The 22,446-nt window shown below is 45.3% G+C and overlaps 1 protein-coding gene across 4 annotated transcripts; it reads left to right on the top strand.

Annotated features, from left to right (window-relative positions):
• The first annotated feature begins 940 nt into the window (after positions 1–940).
• CLTA (clathrin light chain A) lies at positions 941–22,256 on the top strand. Of its 4 annotated transcripts, XM_005581320.2 has the most exons (7): positions 941–1,251; positions 7,922–7,959; positions 9,468–9,585; positions 14,647–14,758; positions 19,487–19,540; positions 20,827–20,862; positions 21,807–22,256. In XM_005581320.2, the coding sequence occupies exons 1-7, from the start codon at positions 1,035–1,037 to the stop codon at positions 21,976–21,978; spliced, it is 747 nt and encodes a 248-aa protein (XP_005581377.1). In that variant the 5' UTR covers positions 941–1,034; the 3' UTR covers positions 21,979–22,256. The 4 variants fall into 4 exon arrangements, with proteins under 4 accessions (XP_005581377.1, XP_005581379.1, XP_045230394.1 ...); XM_005581322.2 differs by lacking the exon at positions 19,487–19,540; XM_045374459.1 differs by lacking the exon at positions 20,827–20,862.
• The last annotated feature ends 190 nt before the right edge of the window (positions 22,257–22,446 follow it).

The raw sequence follows: 22,446 nt of genomic DNA, 5'->3' as shown, positions 1-22,446 counted from the left end.
CTTTCTTTTTCCTGCTGTCCTTAGCGAGGAAAGGTGTAAACACAAGAGACTGTAGCTAGTATCTTGGAAGTCCCCAGGAGACAGGCGTTTCCTCTTGGTCACTGACTCCCTGGGTGACTGACGCCCCTTGAACAGCAGGGCCACCGTGTTTCCCTTTGAAGCAAGTGATCCTTAAGGAATTTTCCAGGTTTAGTAACTTCTGTCTAGCTCTGAAAAGACGTAATGGCTGCAAAAGTGCTTCGTTGAAGAAAATAAGATATATTCATTTTTAAATAAAAATACTTATGGGCGAGAAAAATCGGAGTGGACTTGATCAATTACAGTAAATCTGTGGGCTCTAAGGGAGCAAATAATCCAGGCTGGCTGAAAGAGTTAAATATTTTAAATTTATAAAGCCAGGGCAAACACATAAAAGGATTCAATCTTCTTCTTCTTCTTCTTCTTCTTCTTCTTCGTTTTTTAAGGATTCAATCTTCTAACAATCCCGGGAGGGGGGCAAGAGCAGGGTTCTTGTTTCCATTTTAAGAATGAGGAAACTGAGGTTCAGAAAGCCTAAGTGGCATGCCTCTTTAGTAATCGGCCAATCGTCGCCGCCTAACTTCACCTCACCTCCCAGTACAGCACTCGAGTCCCCTCAGGGGTGGCCGTCCCTGGTCAGTCCAGCTCCAGCAGGCCGGGACGGTAGGACGTTCCCTGTCAGGCAGCACTTCCGCCTCCCGGGGCCCGTGCAGCTCACCTCCTTCACCTCCCGCGCTACCCCAGTCACGAGTTGTTTTCGGGGGCCCGCCCCTCCACTTGCTGATTGGGTAGCTCCTGAACCATTGCTGTCCTCTGATTGGTTGTTCCTTTTTTGGCTCTCCAACACCGCCTAGACCGACCGGATACACTGGTAGGGCTTCCGCTTCCCCCTTCTCCCTCCTCCCGCTTGTCCTCCTCTCCCAGTCGGCACCACAGCGGTGGCTGCCGGGTGTGGTGTCGGTGGGTCGGTTGATTTTTCTCTCACCGTTGGTGTCCGTGCCGTTGAATTGCCCGCCATGGCTGAGCTGGATCCATTCGGCGCCCCTGCTGGCGCCCCTGGCGGTCCCGCGCTGGGGAACGGAGTGGCCGGCGCCGGCGAAGAAGACCCGGCCGCGGCCTTCTTGGCGCAGCAGGAGAGCGAAATTGCGGGCATCGAGAACGACGAGGCCTTCGCCATCCTGGACGGCGGCGCCCCCGGGCCCCAGCCGCACGGCGAGCCGCCGGGGGGTCCGGGTGAGAGTGCGGTCGCGTTTGGGGCGAGAGGACTTGTCTGGAAACTCGGCCCACAGTGGGTCCGAGAGGTTCTGTGTGACTTGTGCTCCTTGCTGAATTAGGAGGTTAGGGAGCAGTGCGAAGAGGAAACGAGACCCTGGCCCAGTCATGCAGAAACCTAGGCTCGAGAAGCCTGCTCGGTTCTCAGCGTGTTTGAGTGCTTCTGGGCGCGGGCGGAGCGAGAAAGCAAGTATAGGGTGGCAGGCTTCGGAGCCGGAAGAAGCCCGTTCAATTCAGCAACTTTTCATTAAGCACTTGCTGTGCCTTTAGTCCGGTCTCTGAAGCAACCGCATTGGCGCAGTTTTTCCAGACTTATAAGCAAGTCTGAGCCGAGCACAGAACTCCAGTTATTAGAAAAGGAGGGCAGAAAAAAAATAAGAATGGAAATACTGTTTTTTGAGAGATACAAACAAAAGTAGCAATGCAGTTCAGCATTTAAGCACTTAAGGTGTACAGAGTGTTGGATTACGAGGAGGAAGGAGTGAGTAGGGAACTCAGGAAAGATGGTCTAGGTCTGGAGAAAGAACTGCCAAGCGGGATAGGAGTTTACCATGGTTGAGCGATTGATTTACAGCTAGGACTTACGGAGCTCTCCCTCTGGGAACAGCTTTGGTAGGCAATAGTGCCTAAGTAGAACCCACGATTAGCCTAAACCAATCGGGGAGGGATGAAGAGGTGAATAGAGAATGTTCTCAGCCAAACTCAAGTAAAAATGGGGCAGGTAGGATGGCAGTTTGACTTTTGGATGCTTACCTGTGTGTGATCCTTAGGATCATGAGTGGAAAAGACCTATTTAATAATACAGAGAAGTAGGAAATTCAGCCAGAAGAAATGAAATATGGCTTTTCATTCACTTAAAAATTTCCAACTAAGGGAGAATAGCGCACTATTGGGGCATATAGGAGTAGTGTCTACACTAATCTGATTTCAAACCTTAAGGGGCCAAGTAGGTAACATATACGAGAGAAGCTGACTTGACATGAGACAGTAGAAGTGTTGGAGACTGGGACTTTGGTGCACTATAGTAGTGCTCTGTGTAAAGGCATTCAGACCCAGCAATCTCAAGTTACTATGCCAGCCAGGCAGAACCTTTCGATGGATGGATTGGGGAGGGTGCTGCTAGTTTGCAGCCTCTGAGTTTTTGACTGCACCATGTTGCTTCCTAAGCAAATCAGTCCCCTAATAAGAACTTAGTGGGAACATGTAATATGCCCAAATATGCAACTTTATAGCAAGTAGGTTGGACTGAACTGGACTGTGATTGCGAGATGAAGTTGGCCTTAAGTGATTAGGAGATATTTTCATTGGGTGGTCTCTAACATTTGTCTGAGAATTTTAAAATTGACTTCTTAGATCCTTAGTTTACCTTCCTCGTTTAGTAGAAGAGAAACAATCCTAGAGAGAAATAACTTGCTTTAAAAAGCACGAGTTAATAGATGAGCCCCAAGTCTACCACATTCTGTTGTAGTGTTTAGTTGTTTTAGCCGGGGTGTGGTGCGGTAAGAGACAGGCAGTTGTGGCTGTCCCAGGTAGAACAGATTTGGGAGAAGCAGGACCCAAGATCTATAGTTGGAAGATTGTCCTGATTCAAGGACAGTGTTACCCTTACTGTTTTATCTCCACTACTTAGCAGTGTGTCTGACATGTAGTAGATGCTCACGTTTGACAGAGAAATGGGCAAAAATGTCAGATCCAAGGGTCCTGTGTAGAACTGACAGATCTTGGTGACAGGCAGTTAGGGAAAGTAAAAGGAAGAGAATAGAGTTGGATACTTGCGTCCTTTGTGCATCAAGCCTTCAGCAAAGGGAAGGAAAGAAATGGTTGCTGACTTAGTTCCTAGGAAGGACTTTCTTAGTGAACTAAGCATTTGGTGACTTAAAGCCAGATTCCTGACAGTGTAATTGAGGTTGGTAATATGCAGTGGTCAGCATTTCCTTTGGGGATTAGAGAACTGATTGGACACTTTTTCTCTCTTAGTTTTCTTTTTCCTTCTTTCTTTTTTTTTAGGATATGCTCCAGTGGTTAAGATTCTATGCTATCCTAAACTGCTTGAGTGTGAGTTTAGCTTTGTGATCTCAATGTATATAACTACCACCACTGCCCGGCCTCAGTTTTCTCCTTTGTAAAAGTTGCATAATATAATTTATAATGCTATGTGGCATCTTTAGGATTACATTAAAGAGTGTCTATAAAGTGCTTACAGTTATATAGTAAGTATCCAGTGAATTCCAGCTACTGTTAGTGGGAGAAAGGAGTTACAAGGCCTTTAGGCTTTGAAGTGTACTGAGTAAATTGAGAGGTTTTAGGCGGGAGCTCTCTTTCTGATGTATTATACAGAGGTATATAGGCAGTCAGCTATGACAGATTGATGAGAGGAAACTAAACTGGCCCCCAGCCTTGCGGAATGCTCCTATGGAGGATGGGCACAGGCAAAAACCAGAGAGGTTAGGGCTGAGCCTTGGATGACTCCCTTGGTTGTTAAGAGATCCAGAAAAAGAGACATAGGTTTAGAGGCAGGAAGTAACCAGCTGGGTGAAGTGATATTGAGGTAACCAGCTGGGGGGGATATTGAGGAAGAACAGGTGGTCTTGAAGGAGGCAGCACAAGTAGAGCTGTTGAAAAGCTCTCAATCATGAGGGCTGAGTGGGGGAAGAGAACAGGAGAGACAGGCCACAGACAGAGTACTGCAGTGAGGCACTATTACGGTGTTTTGTTGATTTGAGACAGAGCCTCGCTCTGTCGCCCAGGCTGGAGTGCAGTGGTGTGATCTTGGTTTACTGCAACCTCTGCCTCCTGGGTTCAAGCAGTTCTCCTGCCTCAGCCTCCCAAGTAGCTGGGATTACAGGTGTGTACCACCATGTTCAGCTAATTTTTGTATTTTTCTTAGAGACGGGGTTTCACCATGTTGGCCAGGCTGGTCTCGAACTCCTGACCCCAAGTGATCTTCCTGACTCGGCCTCCCAAAGTGTTAGGATTACAGGCGTGAGCCACTGTGCCCGGCCTATTTGTTATGTTTTTGACAAATTACTTCTTTCTTTTTGGGTGGGGAGGCGGGGGGAGATGGAGTTTTGCTCTTATTGCCCAGGCTGGAGTGCAATGGCACAATCTCGGTTCATAGCAACCTCTGCCTTCCGGGTTCAAGTGATTCTCCTGCCTCAACCTCTGAGTAGCTGGGATTACAGGAACCCACCACCATGCCCAGCTAACTTTTTGTATTTTTAGTAGAGATGGGGTTTCAACATGTTTGCCAGACTGGTCTTAAACTCCTGACCTTAGGTGATCCACCCGCCTCGGCCTCCCAAAGTGCTGGAATTACAGGCGTGAGCCACTGCACCTGGTGACAAGTTAGTTCTTGTAGGAGAAAAAAGAGACACAGGTGAATTAAAGTGAAGCTTTCTGGAGAAGTAATTTTATTGGTAGCAGTGGTGGAGGGAAGGTTAGGGAAATCTCATGAGTGATAGTTAATTATACTGCACATTTGCCGTATACCGGTACACTTTCAGATACCAGCAGTAGCTCCGCGGGTTAAGTGTTAGTGTCATATTTCAGATGAGAATGGATCAGTGTGGAAGTTGAGCAGTGTCCCTAAGGTAGCAAGGTAATAAATGGCTCAAGTGCAGCTTCAAACCTAGGTCTGCTTGACTTCAAAGGTTTCTGGAATGTGGAAAGTTGAAGGTGGGTTTGGGACAGTCTTTCACTTTGAAAACTTTGGCCCTTTTTCTGTCTGGAGTTCCTGAAAGGCCCTAGAAAGTTTCCTTCTGAAGCATCGTGTTGCTTAGTTTAGTTATCCTAGTAAGTCAAGGCCCTACATGTCCTTTCTGCATGTTTCCACAGCAACAGACGATCCCTTGGCTTGAGCCAGTTGTTGATTCTTGTAAGAATGTTAGTGCAGTAATACAGTAACTAATAAAGAGGAAAGCAGATGCCAGTGGGTCTGGAGGAGTCTTCAGACAGACAGCATGTGATTTTTTAAGGAGACGTGGGATGAGGATTGCTTCTTGTTTTGCATATGGAGTAGTGATCGAAGTCTCTCATATTCTAGCCCAGGGCTGGACTATATTAGTGGATAGTTGGTATGTCAGCTGTACTATATTAACCATAATGTAGCCCTGGCCAGACTAGTCATTGTAGGATCTAGGATTTAAAACTATCTCACTCTTATGTCTTCACAAAAATAAATTCCAGGTGGATTAAAGAGAGACATTTAAAAAATAAAAGAACAAAAGTGAATATTTGTCTGCCTCATAATAGGAAAGGCCTTCAGCATAAAAGCAGATACAGAAATCATAAAGAAAAAGTTGATCATGTCTACATACACAAATTAAGTCATTCCGGGTGTTAAATTCCATAAACCAAATCAAAAGAGAAACTAGGGAAAATACTTGACTATTAATACAGAGCGAATACTTAGAGATCAAAAAATAGCAGGAAAATAGGCAAACTCAGAAAATTCAGTAAAGAAGAAAATCAGATGTTGGGTATGTGATTACCTTACTGGAAATAAGATTGGCACAACAAAGCCACCATGAGTTTTTTTTCCGTTATCAAATTAGCAAAAATTTTAAAACATGATCAAGCACAGTCGCTAGTATCAGGGAAGGTCTAAGAAATGGGGCACTTCTGCTGCCAGTAGTACTATAAACTGGTAGACTAATAGGAACAAGTGGGTAGGGTTTTAGAAGTCTTTAAAATACGTATCCTGAGTGGGGTGCGGTGGCTCACGCCTGAAATCCCAGCACTTTCAGAGGCCGAGGTGGGCAAATCACCTGAGGTCAGGAGTTCGAGATCGGCCTGACCAACATAGTGAAACCTTGTCTACTAAAAAATGCAAAAATTAGTCAGGCATGGTGGCATGAGCCTGTAATTGCAGCTATTCGGGAGGCTGAGGCAGGAGAATCGCTTGAACTTGGGAGGTGGAGGTTGCATTGAGCCGAGATCGCGCCACTGCACTCTAGCCTGGGCAACAGAGTGAGACTCTGTCCAAAATAAAATAAAATAAAATAAAATAATAAAATATAAAATAAATAAAATAAATAAAATCCTGGCTGGGTGCGGTGGTTCATGTCTGTAATCCCAGCACTTTGGGAGGCTGAGGCAGGTGGATCGTCAGAGGTCAGGAGTTCGAGACCATCTGGCCAACGTGGTGAAACCCCGTCTCTACTAAAACTACCAAAAAAAAAAAAAAATTAGCTGGGCATGATAGCTCACACCTATAGTCCCAGCTACTCAGGAGGCTGAGGCAGGAGAATCACTTAAACAATCCAGGAGGCGGAGGTTGCAGTGAGCCGAGATGGCACCACTGCACTCCAGCCTGGGCAACAGAGCAAGACTCTGTCTCAGAAAAAATAAAATACATATCCTGTGATCCAGCAATTCCTTTTTTCCTTTTTTTCTTCTTCTTCGTCTTTTTTGTTTGTTTTTGTTTTTTGATTTTTTGAGATGGAGTCTCGCTCTGTTGCTCAGGCTGGAGTGCAGTGGCGCGATCTTGGCTCACTACAACCTCTGCCTCCCGGGTTCAAGCTATTCTCCTCCTTCAGCCTCCTGAGTAGCTGGGATTATGGGCTCAGTGCCACCACCCTGGCTAATTTTTGTATTTTTAGTATACAGAGGTGTGTTTCACCATGTTGGCCAGGCAGGTCTCTCCTGACCTTGAGTGATCCTCCCGCCTCAGCCTCCCAAAGTGCTGGGATTACAGGCATGAGCCACCGCGCCCGGCTGTAACCCAGCAATTCTGCACCAAGGGATTTATTACAGAGGTGAAATTGAATATGCTTCCCCCATACTTTCACTAGTTTGATAAACTTCATATTTCCCAAACTTTATAGAATGCTTTAAAAACTATATAGGTAGGTGGCACATGGCTTAAAGTAGTAAAAGGCCACTGACATAATGAACTACAAGAAACTCATTTTTGTACTGACATATAGGAGTAAAAGTCAACTAGGAAAATTAAGAAAAATGTGAGAGGCCAGGCATGGTGGCTCATGCCTGTAATCCAACAATTTGGGAGACCGAGGTGGGTGGATCGCTTGAGTCCAGGAATTCGAGAGCAGCCTGGGCAGCGTGGCGAAATCCCCTCCCTACAAAACAGAAAAATTAGCCAGGCGTGGTGGCGCATGCCTGTAATCCCAGCTCCCGTGGGGACTGAGGTGGGAGGATCACTTGAGCCCAAAAAAGGTCGAGACTACAGTAAGCCATGATTGGGCCACTGTGCTCCAGCCTGGGCGACAGAGCAAGACTATCTCAAAGATGAAGCTGCAGGTCTCTGCTCACTATGGGTGATTCCAGGCCACACTTTTTTTTTCTTCTGCAGAACTTTCATAGAGAAACACTGTTCTCTGAGACTCTTCTGCCAGTCTTCCATTTGTTACCACTGTAAAATAGAAAACAGAAAACAAAATCAAAAGGTTTTGGACTTGGGAGCTTGAGGACAGATGTGTCCACATTTTGGTGAAGTTTGTATATAAGCACATCTTGGTTTTATTATTTTGTTGTATATAGCACCTACCACAGGAATAGCATTTAGTAGCTCAAGGTTCATACAGCATATAATGCTGTATTCTGCTGTACAACCCTTTGGCCCAGTGTTTGACCAGTCTTTATTGATAGACCAAAACCTTATGTCTTGCAGATGCTGTTGATGGAGTAATGAATGGTGAATACTACCAGGTACAGAGTACTCTGATTCTATTCATTGATAGTGATTGAGAGTTTTCCTTTCCTGTGATTTTAATTGACCTAGAAAGAAACCCCAGTCCTTTGACTTTCCTGGATGTATTACTGGCTGGTATGTTATCTACCAAAGTGGAAAGATTTAAAGAGAGGTAGCATTGATAAAAAGAGAACTGTTTTAAAATGTTATTTACCTGCCCCTAGTGTTACCACCTTTATTCTAAAGAAACTACTCTTCAAATGACACTGTGTTAAGTGCAGTAAGTTAGTACTAATACTTTAAATAGTTCTTCTTCCATCTTTGTTTATAGTCTGATTAGGTTAACCTGGTAATGTTCCTTAGTTCAGTGAGTGGCACATGGAATAGTTCTGTAAAGATTAACATTTATTTGAGTCTTTTTTTTTTTTTTTTTTTGAGACAGTCTCTGTTGCCCAGGCTGGAGTGCAGTGGCACGATCTCATCTCATTTGCAACTTCCATCTCCTGGGTTCAAGCGATTCGTCCACCTCAGCCTCCTGAGTAGCTAGAATTACAGGTGCACGCCACCACGCCTGGCTAATTTTTTGTATTTTTAGTAGAGATGGGGTTTCACCATGTTGGCCAGGCTGGTCTTGAACTCCTAGGCTGAAGTGATCCGCCCACCTCGGCCTCCCAAAGTGTTGGGATTACAGGCGTGAGCCACTGCACCTGTTCTATGTGGTTGCCTTTTTTTGGGGGGGGGGGTTTGGGGGGGTGGGACAGGGTCTCACTCTGTCACCCAAACTGGAGTGCAGTGGTGCAGTCTTGGCTCACTGCAACCTCCATTCCCCAGGTTCTAGCAAATTCTCCTCCTGCCTCAGTCTCCCCAGTAGCTGGGATTACAGGCACACGCCACTACCACCTGGTTCATTTTGTATTTTTAGTAGAGACAGGTTTCACTATGTTGGCCAGGCTGGTCTGGAACTCCTGACCTCAAATGATCCACCCACCCCAGCCTCCCAAAGTGCTGGAATTACAGGCGTGAGCCACCGTGCCTGGCCTATGTTGTTGCTTTTAAGGTAATCCTTTAACATTTTACAGCAGCCACCATTGTTGTTAGAAACAGGGGTTCTGACTGGTTGCTTGTGGTGGCTCTGGCCGGGTGTGGTGGCTCACGCCTGTAATCCCAGCACTTTGGGAGGCCAAGGTGGGCAGATAACCTGAGGTTAGGAGTTCAAGACCAGCCTGGCCAACGTGATGAAACCCCATCTCTACTAAAAATACAAAAATAAGCTGTGCGTGGTGACGGGCGCCTGTAATCTCAGCTACTTGGGAGGAGGTGGAGGCAGGAGAATTGCTTGAACCTGGGAGGCGGAGGTTGCAATGAGCCAAGATAGTGCCACTGCACTGCACTCCAACTTGGGCGAGAAGAGTGAAAACTCTGTCTCAAAAAAAAAAAAAAAGAACCAGGGGTTCTAACTCAGGTGAAGTGCATTTTAGGAAGGAATTTTTGGTATTAATATAGGACAATTGTGTTTTGTGTTAAGGAAAGTAATGGTCCAACAGACAGTTACGCAGCTATTTCACAAGTGGATCGATTGCAGTCAGAGCCTGAAAGTATCCGTAAATGGAGAGAAGAGCAAATGGAACGCTTGGAAGCCCTTGGTAAGGAATCCCTTTCTGTCTTTGGGTATCTGTTTTCAGTGGAGTAGTTGACCTGGACTCTACTTTTATTCCTTTTTACTTCAGATTAACCGGTGTCATTGTCTGATCTTTGGGAAGATATCTTCTCAGCCTGAAGGTTACAAGGCTACCTGCCCAGAGATGCCTAATCATAGGCCATTGTGTGAGGAGTAGAGTAGCCGGAGAGCCCCAAGATCCTCTCACAGGAAGAGCATAGTGATGCTATTACTGACCTCAAGAGTAGCCTCAGGTGGTGTTTATAGGGTGCTGTGTAAACTTGAAAGATTCAAGTTTCACATGTCCATGGACTTTCACAGTCCGTTTTTCTTTTTTTTTTTTTTTTTGAGACGGAGTCTCACTCTGTCACCCAGGCTGGAGTGCAGTGGTGCGATCTCCGCTCACTGCAAGCTCCACCTCCCGGGTTCACACCATTCTCCTGCCTCAGCCTCCCAAGTAGCTGGGACTACAGGCGCCCGCCACCATGCCTGGCTATTTTTTTTTTTTGTATTTTTAGTAGAGATGGGGTTTCATCACGTTGGCCAGGCTGGTCTCGATCTCCGACCTTATGATCCGCCCACCTCTGCCTCCCAAAGTGCTGGGATTCTAGGTGTGAGCCACTGCGCCCAGCCTCCATTTTTCATTTGAAGGCTGAATTAATTTAAGGTAACATGAGGAAAATGAGGTATGTTAGGAAAAATGTACAATTTGTTTTTCCTACCTTAATATCTCTGTAAGGTAAGTTTTACAGGTAAGAAAAGCGGAGGAGAGGTAGAATAAGTATTTGGAATACTCAGCTAAGAAATGGTAAGAGCCACAATTTCAGCTGAAGTCTGCCTTGCTTCAAAGTCACTACGCATCCCCATCAGCCACATTGCTTTCTAAACATTTAGTGCGCATGACCATCTAGCCACACGGCCTGGCGTTTGATAAAGAGATGTGTACACAGAGTGTCACCTGTTGGTTCATGATCAGGGGAGACTTGTGTCTATACATGGTGGATTGGAGAAGTATGCAGAGTGTGAGGACATAATCCACATTGTGGCCTTTTGTTTTTTCTTTTTTTAATCAGCTGACTTTAAGATTCATCTTTTCTCAACTTTACAGAACAACTGAAAGAAGAGGAAAATAAATGTGTGCACCCCCAGAATCAGTAATTAATATTTCACCATATTGGGTTATCTTTATATAAATGATATGTTTTAGACATATACACACATACACAAATTGTTCTGACTGACCTACTTTAAGATAAAGACATCATATACTTCATGTCTAAATATTTCAATGTACACCTCCTAGAAATAATGACATTCTCCTATGTAACCACAGTGTCAGCAGTATTATTCCCTCTTGGGAACTGTTAAACTGGTGAAAACATGAGTCCTTATTTTTCAGATGGGATAACTGACACCCAGAAATAGGAAGGGACATGACCCAGATGACACAGCCAATTAATGCCAGATCATTTATCTCTCTAGTCCTTTTATCTCTCTAGTGCAATTTAGGTGACTTTCAGAACAAAGAACACACTTAATATTTGAACCTTTATAGCACCATTCAGTAGTAATTTCTTTGGTGGAAATATTCTTTATGTGTACTGTCTAGTATGGTAGCCACTAACCACATGTGACTGTTAGTACTTGAAGTGTGGCTTCACATTTCAAGTGTGACTGAGAAACTGAATTTTAAATTTTCTTTAATTTTAATAAATTTGCATTGAAGTAGCCACATGTAGCTAGTAGCTACCATATTGGACAGTGGAGCTGTAGGAAGATGAAAATAGGTCCTAACAGCTTTGGTCGTTGTTTGTTCTTTGTGTCTTTTGAGTATGCTTAGAGCCAAGATTTAGCTGGTCTTAGTACTGCTGGAGTATCTTTCATGTTACAGAACCCAAATTTACAGAACCCAAACCACTCCAAGTTGGAGTGCAGTGCAGTGGCACGATCTTGGCTCATAGTTTCCCCCAAGCTCTAGCAGTTTTTCTTCTCCATGGAGAGAGTCTACTTTGGCGTCTGGAAAGATTTAATTTTTCAATTATGAAATTGGGTACTTGGGGAATACTCTTATGAACTGTTTTCTTAATTCAAAGTGCTTTTTTGAGAGAAGTAAAACATTTGGCCTTGCATTCCAACTGAATTGTATTCACTTGGTTCATGAACAAGGTGTTCCTTCAATTTCACCTTTTTTCCTTGCAAAAACTGTGAGAAAGCACACGATGCCAAAAATAGAGAACTGGTGCCAGTGGTTTTCAGTCTAGCTGCTGGCTACATTCTCAAGTAATTTTCTTTTCTATGACCAGTAACGAGGGTGGCCAGAATGGAAGGCACCTGTGAGTGTGCTTTGCTGTCTAAGGGGACTCTTCCTCTTCATCCTCTGAGGGGAAGAATTCTAAATTAGTATTGCAGTGGCACTAAAGCTGCAAAAGCCAGAAGACCAATTTAAATGTACTGTTTTATACAGTCACCACAGTCTGTTCAGCAGGTCACCATTTTTATTTAATTTTTCAGAGATAAATTTTATATTTTAGACCTAATGTATAATAAATTTTAAGTGAACATCAAAATACATAGAAAATACTGTCCAATCAAAAAGGTAATTATTTGGAAGTAATTTCACCACGATTGTAAAGGGGGCCTTACATTTTAAATTAGGTATTGCCACATGGCACTTCCAGCCCACGGCTTCTCATTGCAGCATAACATCTTCCATTCCACACCCATGCTTCATGCCATGATAGACACATGTTAGATGTTTACTGTAGAGCTGGGTGGGGTGGCTCAGGTCTGTAATCCCAGCACTTTAGGAGGCTGAGGTGGGAGGATCACTTGAACTCAGGAGTTCAAGACCAGCCTGGGCACCATAGTTAGACCCTATCTGTACTAAAAAAAAAAAAAAAAAAAAAAAAAAGGAAAAAAAAATAGCTGAGGTTGGTGGTGCACACCTGTGGTCCCAGCTACTTAGGAGATTGAGGTGGGAAGATCACTTGAGCCTGAGAGATTGAGGCTGCAGTGAGCTGTGATAGCACCACTGTACTACAGCCTGGGCCACAGAGCAAGAGACCCTATCTCAAAACCAAAACAAGTTTACTATGTATACTTTACAGTCATCAGTGAAAAATCTGAGAAAATGATTCTTCTGAATGATAGATGACCTTCCGACAAATTAGATACCAAGATGAATGTTCTTTCTAACCTGAAACTTGGGGGAGTTTCTAGCTGCTATTAGGCTTTTTCTTATGGTTACACACAGCCTTTTGCATGTTGTTACTGTAAGACCTTTCTTGCAAAGGCCCTAAAAATGCCCAAGAATGCTTCATTTTTCATCCCTTCTAGTAGTTACTTGACGCCACTACTGCTTTCTACTGTCCTTCTCAAATACACTAATTACAGTTTGGGCTCTTGCTCTGCACTTTCAAAACTCTGTCCAGATCACTGGTGGCCACTTTCTAGTCACATTTTGTGATTATTTCTAGGCTTGCCTCCCTTTCTGTCCCTCCCTTTGGAGGAAGCATAATGAGGTAAGCAAAGGGTAAGCTTTAGAGCCAGATCTGGGTTTGAATCTTGGATCTGTCACTTACTATAACCTTTAGGAAGTTCACTCAAACTTTCTGAGCTTTAGTTTTCCTCACTGCTGTAAATGGGATCAGAATTTACCTTCTTGGGATTGTTGTAAAGATTGAGTTAGATGTCTGTAAAACACCTGCCAGATAGAATATCCAGAAGAACTTGTTTAAAGTGAAGTATCAGGTTAACTTAAAGGGTCAGCTGCCTCAGTAGCTATGACATGTTGACATTTATTTCTTTTTTTTGTTTTTTTTGTTTTTGTTTTTTGAGATGGAGTCTCGCTTTGTTCCCTAAGCTGGAGTGCAGTAGTGCGATCTCAGCTCACTGCGACCTCTGCCTTCCAGATTCAAGCGATTCTCCTGCCTCAGCTTCCCCAGTAGCTAGGATTATAGGCACATGCCACCACATCCAGCTAATTTTTTGTATTTTTAGTAGAGACAGGATTTCACCATGTTGGCCAGGCTGGTCTCGAACTCCTGACCTCAGATGATCCACCTGCCTTGGCCTCCCAAAGTGTTGGGATTACAGGTGTGAGCCACCACGACCAGCTGGCATGTATTTCTTTATCTCTCACCATTTACTGATGTATGTCTCTTTCCCTTGTGGGAAAACCATATTTAGTCCTCAGAAACTTCATGTTTCATGTTTGAGAATCCAATCTAGCAAACCTGCTAGGTGCGCATTTTCTTGCTCTCATTTCTAGAACGTTTAGGTTACCTGTTAACAATGATCCCATACCTCTACCCCCTGCACTTCTCTCCAGTGGAGTTTCTTTTGTAGCTCTGCCCTGGCTCTGCCACAAACACACTCTGCAAACTAGGAGTAGATGCTTTGTGGTCCTCTCTAGTGCTAATATTCTGTGTTCTAGCATTCTCTGGTTCCTGAATCATCTCTACTTTTGGTAATTGTCCTAATAGCACCCTGCTTTACAGAAGTGCTTCTACCATACTTAGTTATTAGAGTGCCACCTTGTGTTCCACAAAACCATTGTCAAACCTAGAATATGGACTAGTTTGGGAGAAGAGTTAAAAGATTAAGATGAATACCCTACTCTGAACTAAATATTGGCAGCATTGGTGAAGAATCATCTATAATTGTTTCTCCCCCCGTTGGTGCCCAGATGGCTTTTTTCTTATTATTAATAAAAGTCAGTATTTCCACATACAGCCTCCTCTTTCGCTCTGCCAAAAACAAGACAAAACAAAACTAATGACCCACTAAGATGTCAGTGGACTGGGATAAGACCAGGAATAGGATCCAGGAATAGGACTGTGGAAAGGAATAGAAGTACTGAAATCAGAGTTGGTTGTGCAAACAGGGAAAACAGAAGTTTATTTTCCCCTCCCTCCTCTTCTCCCCCAACATGCACATAAACGTGGACCTGCATCCACTGTAAGTTCATTAAGACCAAAATAAACTGATGAACTTCAGTTTGCACTTTGCCTCAGTTGTATTGTCTTTCTCTTCTCTCCCTTCAAAGATGCCAATTCTCGGAAGCAAGAAGCAGAGTGGAAAGAAAAGGCAATAAAGGAGCTAGAAGAGTGGTATGCAAGACAGGACGAGCAGCTACAGAAAACAAAAGCAAACAACAGGTCAGTCCATGGTGGTTGTAGCACATTTTGTTTTCCAAAATTGAATCAAATCCATTCTCAGCATCCAATCTAGGTTTTTGTCTTCTGCCTCCTTTAGTGTGAAATGTCTGCAGTTTTTAAAGAAAGTGCTTGAAACAGGTAGCAAGTCTCTCAGGTTTTGTGAGCATAATTCACCCTATTGTTTAGCCATCCCAGCTGTACTGAGCTTAGCTCTCTGAGAGTTTGGTTAATAAATGATGTGATTCAGCCAAGGGAAAAGTTACTTTTCATGGAACCCTGAAATGAAAGCTGGGTGTCATGAATACACCCAGATCTAGTTACTTTGGATATGATTATAGACTTGGTCCTATTGAGTATCCTAAATATAGCCCTGCCCTCTGAAAACCCCTTCATGAAGGGGTCCATTGGCAGGAAAATGTGCTTTGTAATTAGACAGCCAAGAATGTTCCAGCATAATTACTTTAGAATTGAGGGTTCTGTGGGTACTTATCTGTGCCTTAAAAAGTCTTGAATTGACTTATTAAAAATACTGTTTGAAATAGATTTTATTTAGTTACTGATGGTTAAGGAGTTGTGAGGAGAAGAATGCTTTCATTCTCATATCACCACCCACCAGCAGCTGGGCTTTAATGCCCTGCACTTTGAGCCCTTCTTGGAAGCAGCAAAGAGAGGATATGTGGTGTTGCTTCCTTCAGGGCAGGCAGCTTCAGAGCCCAACTTTCACCGAATAGTCAGTCCATTCACTTCAGTGTATAAACGGGCCAGACTGGGCCTGGGGATATTTTTAATTTTCAGGGTAGAGCTTTGGGTTCCTGTACACAGAGGCAGGAAGCAGGTTGGGTTAAGTGCCCTTATCTCTGGCAGCTCTGTTAGACAGAGATGTGGCAGGAGAGAGAGCTAATGGCTTTGCCAGCCAGCCAGTGCCATTGTGGGTCAAGTATGACAGATCAGTTGGACTCTCTTTTGTTTACTAGCAGCCCCTCAGCTCATTGAATTCCAGCTTGAGCCTGCGTTCTGGTCACCTTCCTCTGGGGCGGTGTGCTCAAGGAGTGCCTGTCAGGTTCCATGTGGAGTTCTGTGGGACTGCTGTCTGGTGTGCAGGCTAGGTTGCCAGTGGTGATGGCTTCCATCAGCTACGTGGGGCTGTTGTCGAGCCTGTGGTCAGTAGGTGGTGCTGACAGGTCCAGGCTCCTGTGTCCTCTGCTCCTTCAAGATGATTTTCTCCCAGGTGCAAGTTCAGATCAGTAAAGCCAGGTGGGGACTGTGTACGAGCACCCTGTGAGCCCTGGGAACTCCCCTAGCCGGCGGCCCTGGCACTTGAGTTTAGTTTGAAGTACTGTAGCCATGCCAACCCTCCCTGCACAGGATCTGTGATGCTTCAGGAACTTGACACGCAAATTTTCAAACTTAGATAATGAATATGTTGGTAACAGCCTTTCTGTTGCAGAAATTTTTTCAAGGAAGTTTTGCTAAACTGTCAAGAAAGGGATACTCTCTGTATATAGAATCCATTGTTCTCAGAGGGAGTAATGACACCTGTTTTTAGGAGCTTAGTCTTAAAAAGTTTAGTCCCTCCAGGCATTGAGTTTGGGCCTTGGTACCTTTCTTTACTTGGAACTGTAAAATGCTGGGTAAGCTGGTCTCACAGATGAACCTCTTAAGTTCCAGAGAGAAAAGGGGACTTTCCCACCACTCACTGAGAATGTAGAGCTGTTTAGGAAGCAGGTCACTTGCCTTGTGGGAACCTTGCAGCACAGGGCTGACCCTGAGAGCATAAAGCTAGTGGCACACTAGCCATTGTCAGCAGGGCTCTAGGACAGAAGAGATGGCTTTTACACTTTATTCCAGTGATTCTTCACTGGTTGGAGGTGGGAGCCATTTGAGAGTCACTTTGGGGGACTTCTTCCAAGGGTCTACACCCTCCCTTGGATATTTTTATATTGCTGACTACTCCCCCCTCCATCCATGTTTGACTCTAAACTTGAGTTCAAAGGAATAGGTCCCATTTAGATGTATAAAGTAATTCGTCCTTGTTATCTGTCTATGGGTAAAGAGTGAATATTTTTAGAAAAGAAAATAGAGGCCAGACACCTTGACTCACACCTGTAATCCCAGCACGTTGGGAGGCTGAGGCGGGCAGATCACTTGAGGTCAGGAGTTTGAGACCAGCCTGCCCAACATGGTGAAACCCCATCTCTACTAAAAATACAAAAATTAGCCGGGCGTGGTGGCATGTGCCTGTAATCCCAGCAACTCGGGAGGCTGAGGCAGGAGAATCACTAGAACCCGGGAGGTGAAGGTTACAGTGAGCTGAGATTGCGCCACTGCACTCCAGGCTGGGTGACAGTGAGACTCGGTCTCAAAAAGAAAACGGGGTGCTCATTTCAAGCAAGTATGATTCTCTTTGGGATGTTAAGGGGACCCGAGAGATAAGGCAGAAAGGTGAGAAGTTTGAAAGAGGAAACTCGGAGACAGGAAGGGCATCCAGTTAATTGTGAGAGCATCCTCAGGCCTCCTGCCTTCCAGCTGCCTCACCACTCGGTCACCAAAGCAGTAGGAGCACATCGCGCCTGGTACTGCACTGGGGGTTGGTGTGTGGCCGGCAGACATGGTTCTTGCCCTGCACAATCTGTAGTCTATTGTCAGTCCCCAGACTGCATCTCCCTACTTTTATCCCAAGTTGGGGCCTCAGTGTCATGGCACAAGAGCTATGAATTATTCAGTGACAGCCATGGAAAAGAATTTCCTTTTCATAGGAGCCAGCCAGAGCAGTGACTTACTCCTGCAGCTGGATGAGTTTGCGCGTCAAGAACAACCCCAGAACATTTACCCTATTACAGGTAGCACTTGTGCTTGTCAGCTGTTTCAAGGCTTGAGAAACTTTGGGGAACGCACAGTTCTCAGAGATGACAAATATTTTTTTCTATGCCCACTTTGAGGCTGTTTATGGAATGAAGTTCTGCATTGTATTCATGCCTCCAGAGCTTGTCCTGGGGCAGGCATTCCTCTTCCCTCCCGTCTCCCGAGCCTCCCTGAGCCTCTTCCTGCCTTGGCTGAGGATTGCTACTTTCAAGTGAAAGACAAGCGGAGGGCCACCTGTGTGTGTGTCTGATTTTCTGTTTGTTCTGGGCCTGCAACCCTGACAGGGGATATGCTTGTGACTGAGGAGCTTTGGTCTTGGGCTAGCTGCAAAGGAGCAAGAGCCTGACATTCAAACTTTGTTGTCTTAGTGATGATTTGACAGGAGTCGTGAAACCTCTACTCTTCTTGTGGAGGGAAACCCAAGTTGAAATCGATCAGGTTTAGCCCTTTGTGTAAACTAAAAGGATTGTGGCTTTATAAGCCAGCCTGCCTTGCCTTTTCCTCCCACTCATTCTGCCCACAAACAACTCTGTTTTCCTGCTGAGTCACTTTAAGTTACAATCAGCCTGCTCTTTTTGCTTTCTTTAAATTCCCACAAAACACCTCCTGTGTGTAAACCAAAATGGGAAAGAAGGAAGGGCATGTGTGAGCTTCAAAATTAACTTAAATTAAAATTACTAGAATTTGCCTTCAGATAAATATGTGAGGTTAGCTTAATGACCAGGCATGGTTATCCTTGAAAAATGTCTTTCCCCTCGCCCACCCCAAATTGACTTGACAAAGGACAGGGTAAGACTCTGTGAGTGAGGTTCCCTACCCAGCCACAGTGGACAAGAGTGGGCTGGCTGAGCCCAGGGAGTCAGTCCAGGGCAACAGTCAAAGCCAGCCTGGCCCCTGCTGTAAAAATTTCTCCACCCAGTCTGCCCCCTCCTTCCTGTCTGAGAGCCCTGCCACATTGAGAGTTAAGAAGGGATGAAGTTCTGGATTCTGGGCTGCGCCTTGTCAAAGCCAATTGAGTCTGGTGTAAAAATATTCAGAAACTGTACCCGCTTCTTGAGCAGAGAGCCATATTCAGAAACAACATAAGCCAGGGCCAGGATCCTAGTCCAGTGTTCTTCCCACCAGACCACTCGCCTCCAGCCGTTTTTTCCTGTAAGGTTGAGATTTTAAAATGACCAAATGTGTTCCAGGATTCTGAAAATGTATCCCACCCAGCCAGTGTGGGGAAGCAGTAGTTAGATAATCCAAGATAAAACTGGCTTTGGGTCCTAGCGCATCTGGTGTCTGGCAGCATTCCTGCCCGGTGATATTTACTGAGATAGGCAGGAAGGTGGCGTGGCTTTCTGGGCACACACCAGCAGGGAGAAGCATGGCTATGTAGTAGAAAGAGCCCTGGACTTAGGGCCAGGCTGCCTTGGTTGTGAGTCCTGAATGCTGCCACTGTGGTGTAGCCGAGTAAGTTGTTTCATCTCTAAGCCTCAGTTACCTCATCTGTACAGTGGGGGTGAGAACAGTCAGGGTCATAGGTTGTTAGAGTTAAGGATTGAATCAACATAATGTATGTGAAGGGGCTTAGTCCATAATTGGGTGCTTAATAAATGCCCATGTTGCTGGGGTAAGCCAAAGGGATGAAGTTGGCAGTACTCACTCTGTCGTGGAGCAATCCCCATGTCGGAAGACCAGCGGGAAACCAGTCCTGCTGAAGTCTCCAGCGCTGGAAGCCTCACGGGGGTTAGGAAGGAGCCTTGGGAGCAGCTCCTCAGAGCACAGTTGCACCTCAATTGTGGATTTTAGATGTTTCTGCTTCTCAATGTTCTCTCTTTTTTCCTGCCTGCTTGCCTGCCTTTTGGACCTCTTGCTGTCTAGGGTGGCAGATGAAGCTTTCTACAAACAACCCTTCGCTGACGTGATTGGTTATGTGTATGTTGCAAAACTAATTCCTTTTTCTTGTGATTCTCTCTACTTTTTGTTTAGAGTTAATGCTCCTTTTATGTCACAAGTTGCTTTGCTTTTTAAATTATTTCAAATTGGCATTTTGGGGGCTGCCTAAGAATTGATAAGTGGGGTATGATCCGTTGATGAATCTTCCAGAATTGTGACTCCCTGCATCCTCTGATGACCATTTTTCATATTGGGGGTTTTGGAAGGAAGAAAGCTAACTTACTTTCAAAATGTGTCATTTGCGATCTTATCTGGGAAGGGTTTGAAGCTCGGGGAAACTCGGCCCTGTTGCTCTTGCTGCTGTCACTGCTGCCATGCCCTGTTGCCTGCCTGCCTCAGGTGGGAAGGAGGTTTCCCCACCTGGGAGCAGGTGGCAGTCCTAAGAGGTTAGGAGCCAGTGAGCAGCAGCACCTTGCATTGCCAAAGTCAGAGCTGCGGGGCAGCATTTTCCATACTTGGTTCATTCAAACGATGTGGGGTCATTTGCTTTTCCCTCAGGCAGAAGAGTCCAGAGCAGAGGAGGTTGTCTCCAATGGGTGTCTATAATTGTTCTTCTGCGGTCTCGCATGTCAGAAATTGCTATTTAGTGGTCAGCTTCTGATGTCCTGTCTCCTAGCACAGGGAAGCCCCCAGCTTTGAGATCAGGATAGGTTAGTTGAAGTGTCTGATATGGGCCACTTGGGCTTCTCCCCCAGACCCCTCAAAAGAAACCTGCATCTTCGCTGGAGAAGGTGTTTTTCTTTTTTTTTTTTTTTTTTTAAAACGATTCCTGTTATCAAAGCAGTGTTGCTGAAGAGCTAGAAACAGTTCTCATTGTCTCCTCCTTAAAAATTAGGGCTGGCTTTACAAGAGAAGTAAGGGTGGAATGGAAGAGGAGAGGAACCTGTAAAAGGTGGACGATGAGCTCAGGTCTGTAGAGCCTCTCAGGGCCTATGACCTTGAGATGTTCATCCCCTTAGAAGACAGAACTGGGTTTCCTGGGCCCCCAGATGCATTTGCAGTGAGACTTGTGAAATGCTGGACTTACAGGTGGTGTTTGATTTGATTTCTGCACATTCTCTCTGGAGTAGAAATGGAGACTTGGAAAGGTCGAGTCTGGTTTTGCTGGGCAGCTGGGTGGCCAGCAAAGCCAGCTGCACGTCCCTAAGCACAGATAGAGTGGCAAGGGCATGTCCAGCTTACTGACCATCTGCATTGAGCTCATTCTCATTTTCTATATCTGACTTAAAGTTTCTCTCGTTTCTTTTCTTCTCTTCACCTTTAAGCACAAACATAAACCATCCTTGCTACAGCCTAGAACAGTTAAGTAAACCTTTCTCACTGCCCCTAACTGTGTGTGCCATGAAGTCGCAGTGTTGTAGTGGCTCTGGGCTTCAGCGGTGTTTGCCACGGCCATCCCTGTGATAGTGCCACCCCTCCGTCCCTACAGACCAGTCATCTCCATTGCTTTTGCTTTGCCCGTGATGCTTGTTGGAGTAGATGAATATAGTGTGTCTTACTGCTGTCCTTTCCGGCTGTAGCTCCCACCAGTTAATTCCGAACTGGGGGTGGGCTGACCTTGATGTGAAAGAATGTTGGAGCAGCATCCTGCCAAAAAGCAACTCACGTTGGCTCTCCTGCCAGTGTGCCCTGAGTGGCCCCAAGGCACCTGGCTGGAGGGAAAATGGCAAACTTTTGGCTGACTGGAGAATGTCCTAACAAACCCCCTTCCAGAATGGCTTTAGTCTCTAGTGCCTGCTAGCATGGGAGCTTTGTCTTGAATTCCTTTTGATCTGCCCCGTTTCTCTCCAGCCTTAGGAATAAATCTAGAGGCTATTGTGCAATGATCTGTGGGCTTTTAGAAGTCTCTAAATTTCCTTGAAATTCAGTACAGCCCAGCATAAACTACTCAAGTTCTTGACCAGCCTGCTGCTTTGTTCTTGTTAATAAAAGCAGTGTGTAGCTGGCTAAGGACTTGTTTTATTAATGCTCCACAGGAGCAGAGACAGCCAGACAGAGAGACGTAGTGAGCCCTGAACCAAACACCTGTATTCCAACATTTTACACAGTGGTCTGGGCACGCTGTGCCTAGGAGAGCCAGCGACGTGTCTACCTGAGTCTGACCTGGGCCAGGGACTGTTATCTTGGGAAAGCCAGAATGCCATTAAGAAAGGGACAAACAGGCAGTTGCTTGTGTAGCAAGGCAGCCACCAGGTTGCTCAAAGGGGGTTCTACATAAACCAACATATTTTGTTGTTGCTTCCAGGGCAGCAGAAGAAGCCTTTGTAAATGACATTGACGAGTCATCCCCAGGCACTGAGTGGGAACGGGTGGCCCGGCTGTGTGACTTTAACCCCAAGTCTAGCAAGCAGGCCAAAGACGTCTCCCGCATGCGTTCAGTCCTCATCTCCCTCAAGCAGGCCCCGCTGGTGCACTGAAGAGCCACCCTGTGGAAACACTACATCTGCAATATAATCCTACTCAGTGAAGCTCTTCACAGTCATTGGATTAATTATGTTGAGTTCTTTTGGACCAAACCTTTTTGTCTTTAGAGTTGATCATTGTTTGTGATTGCATGTTTCCTTCAACTGTGTTCTCCCTGGCATTCAGAGAGGAGGGGGAGGAGCAAGAGGAAGGGGAGGGAAGCCTCCCAACAGTAGCCTCAACCTGTGCTTTTGTGCATTATTCTGAGAATAAATTTCTGTTTCAAACTGTATTATGTGAAGCTTCTTTATTGACCTCAAGATGTGTTGTAGTTTGGAGTGAGGTTGGAAGGGTTGAGGAATTTCCTTGAAATTTGTAGGGCTGAGGAGGCACAGCCACTGGGCACACAGCCCTGCCTTGAACTGAGATAGCGCCAGGATCTAGAGTGGGATTCTGTGGACATTTTCATTTGAGAAGGGAGT

Source organism: Macaca fascicularis, chromosome 15 (assembly GCF_037993035.2).
Source record: "Macaca fascicularis isolate 582-1 chromosome 15, T2T-MFA8v1.1".
NCBI lineage: Eukaryota > Metazoa > Chordata > Mammalia > Primates > Cercopithecidae > Macaca > Macaca fascicularis.
The sequence above is the reverse complement of the archived record's forward strand: the minus strand, read 5'-3'. Positions and strand labels throughout refer to the sequence as shown.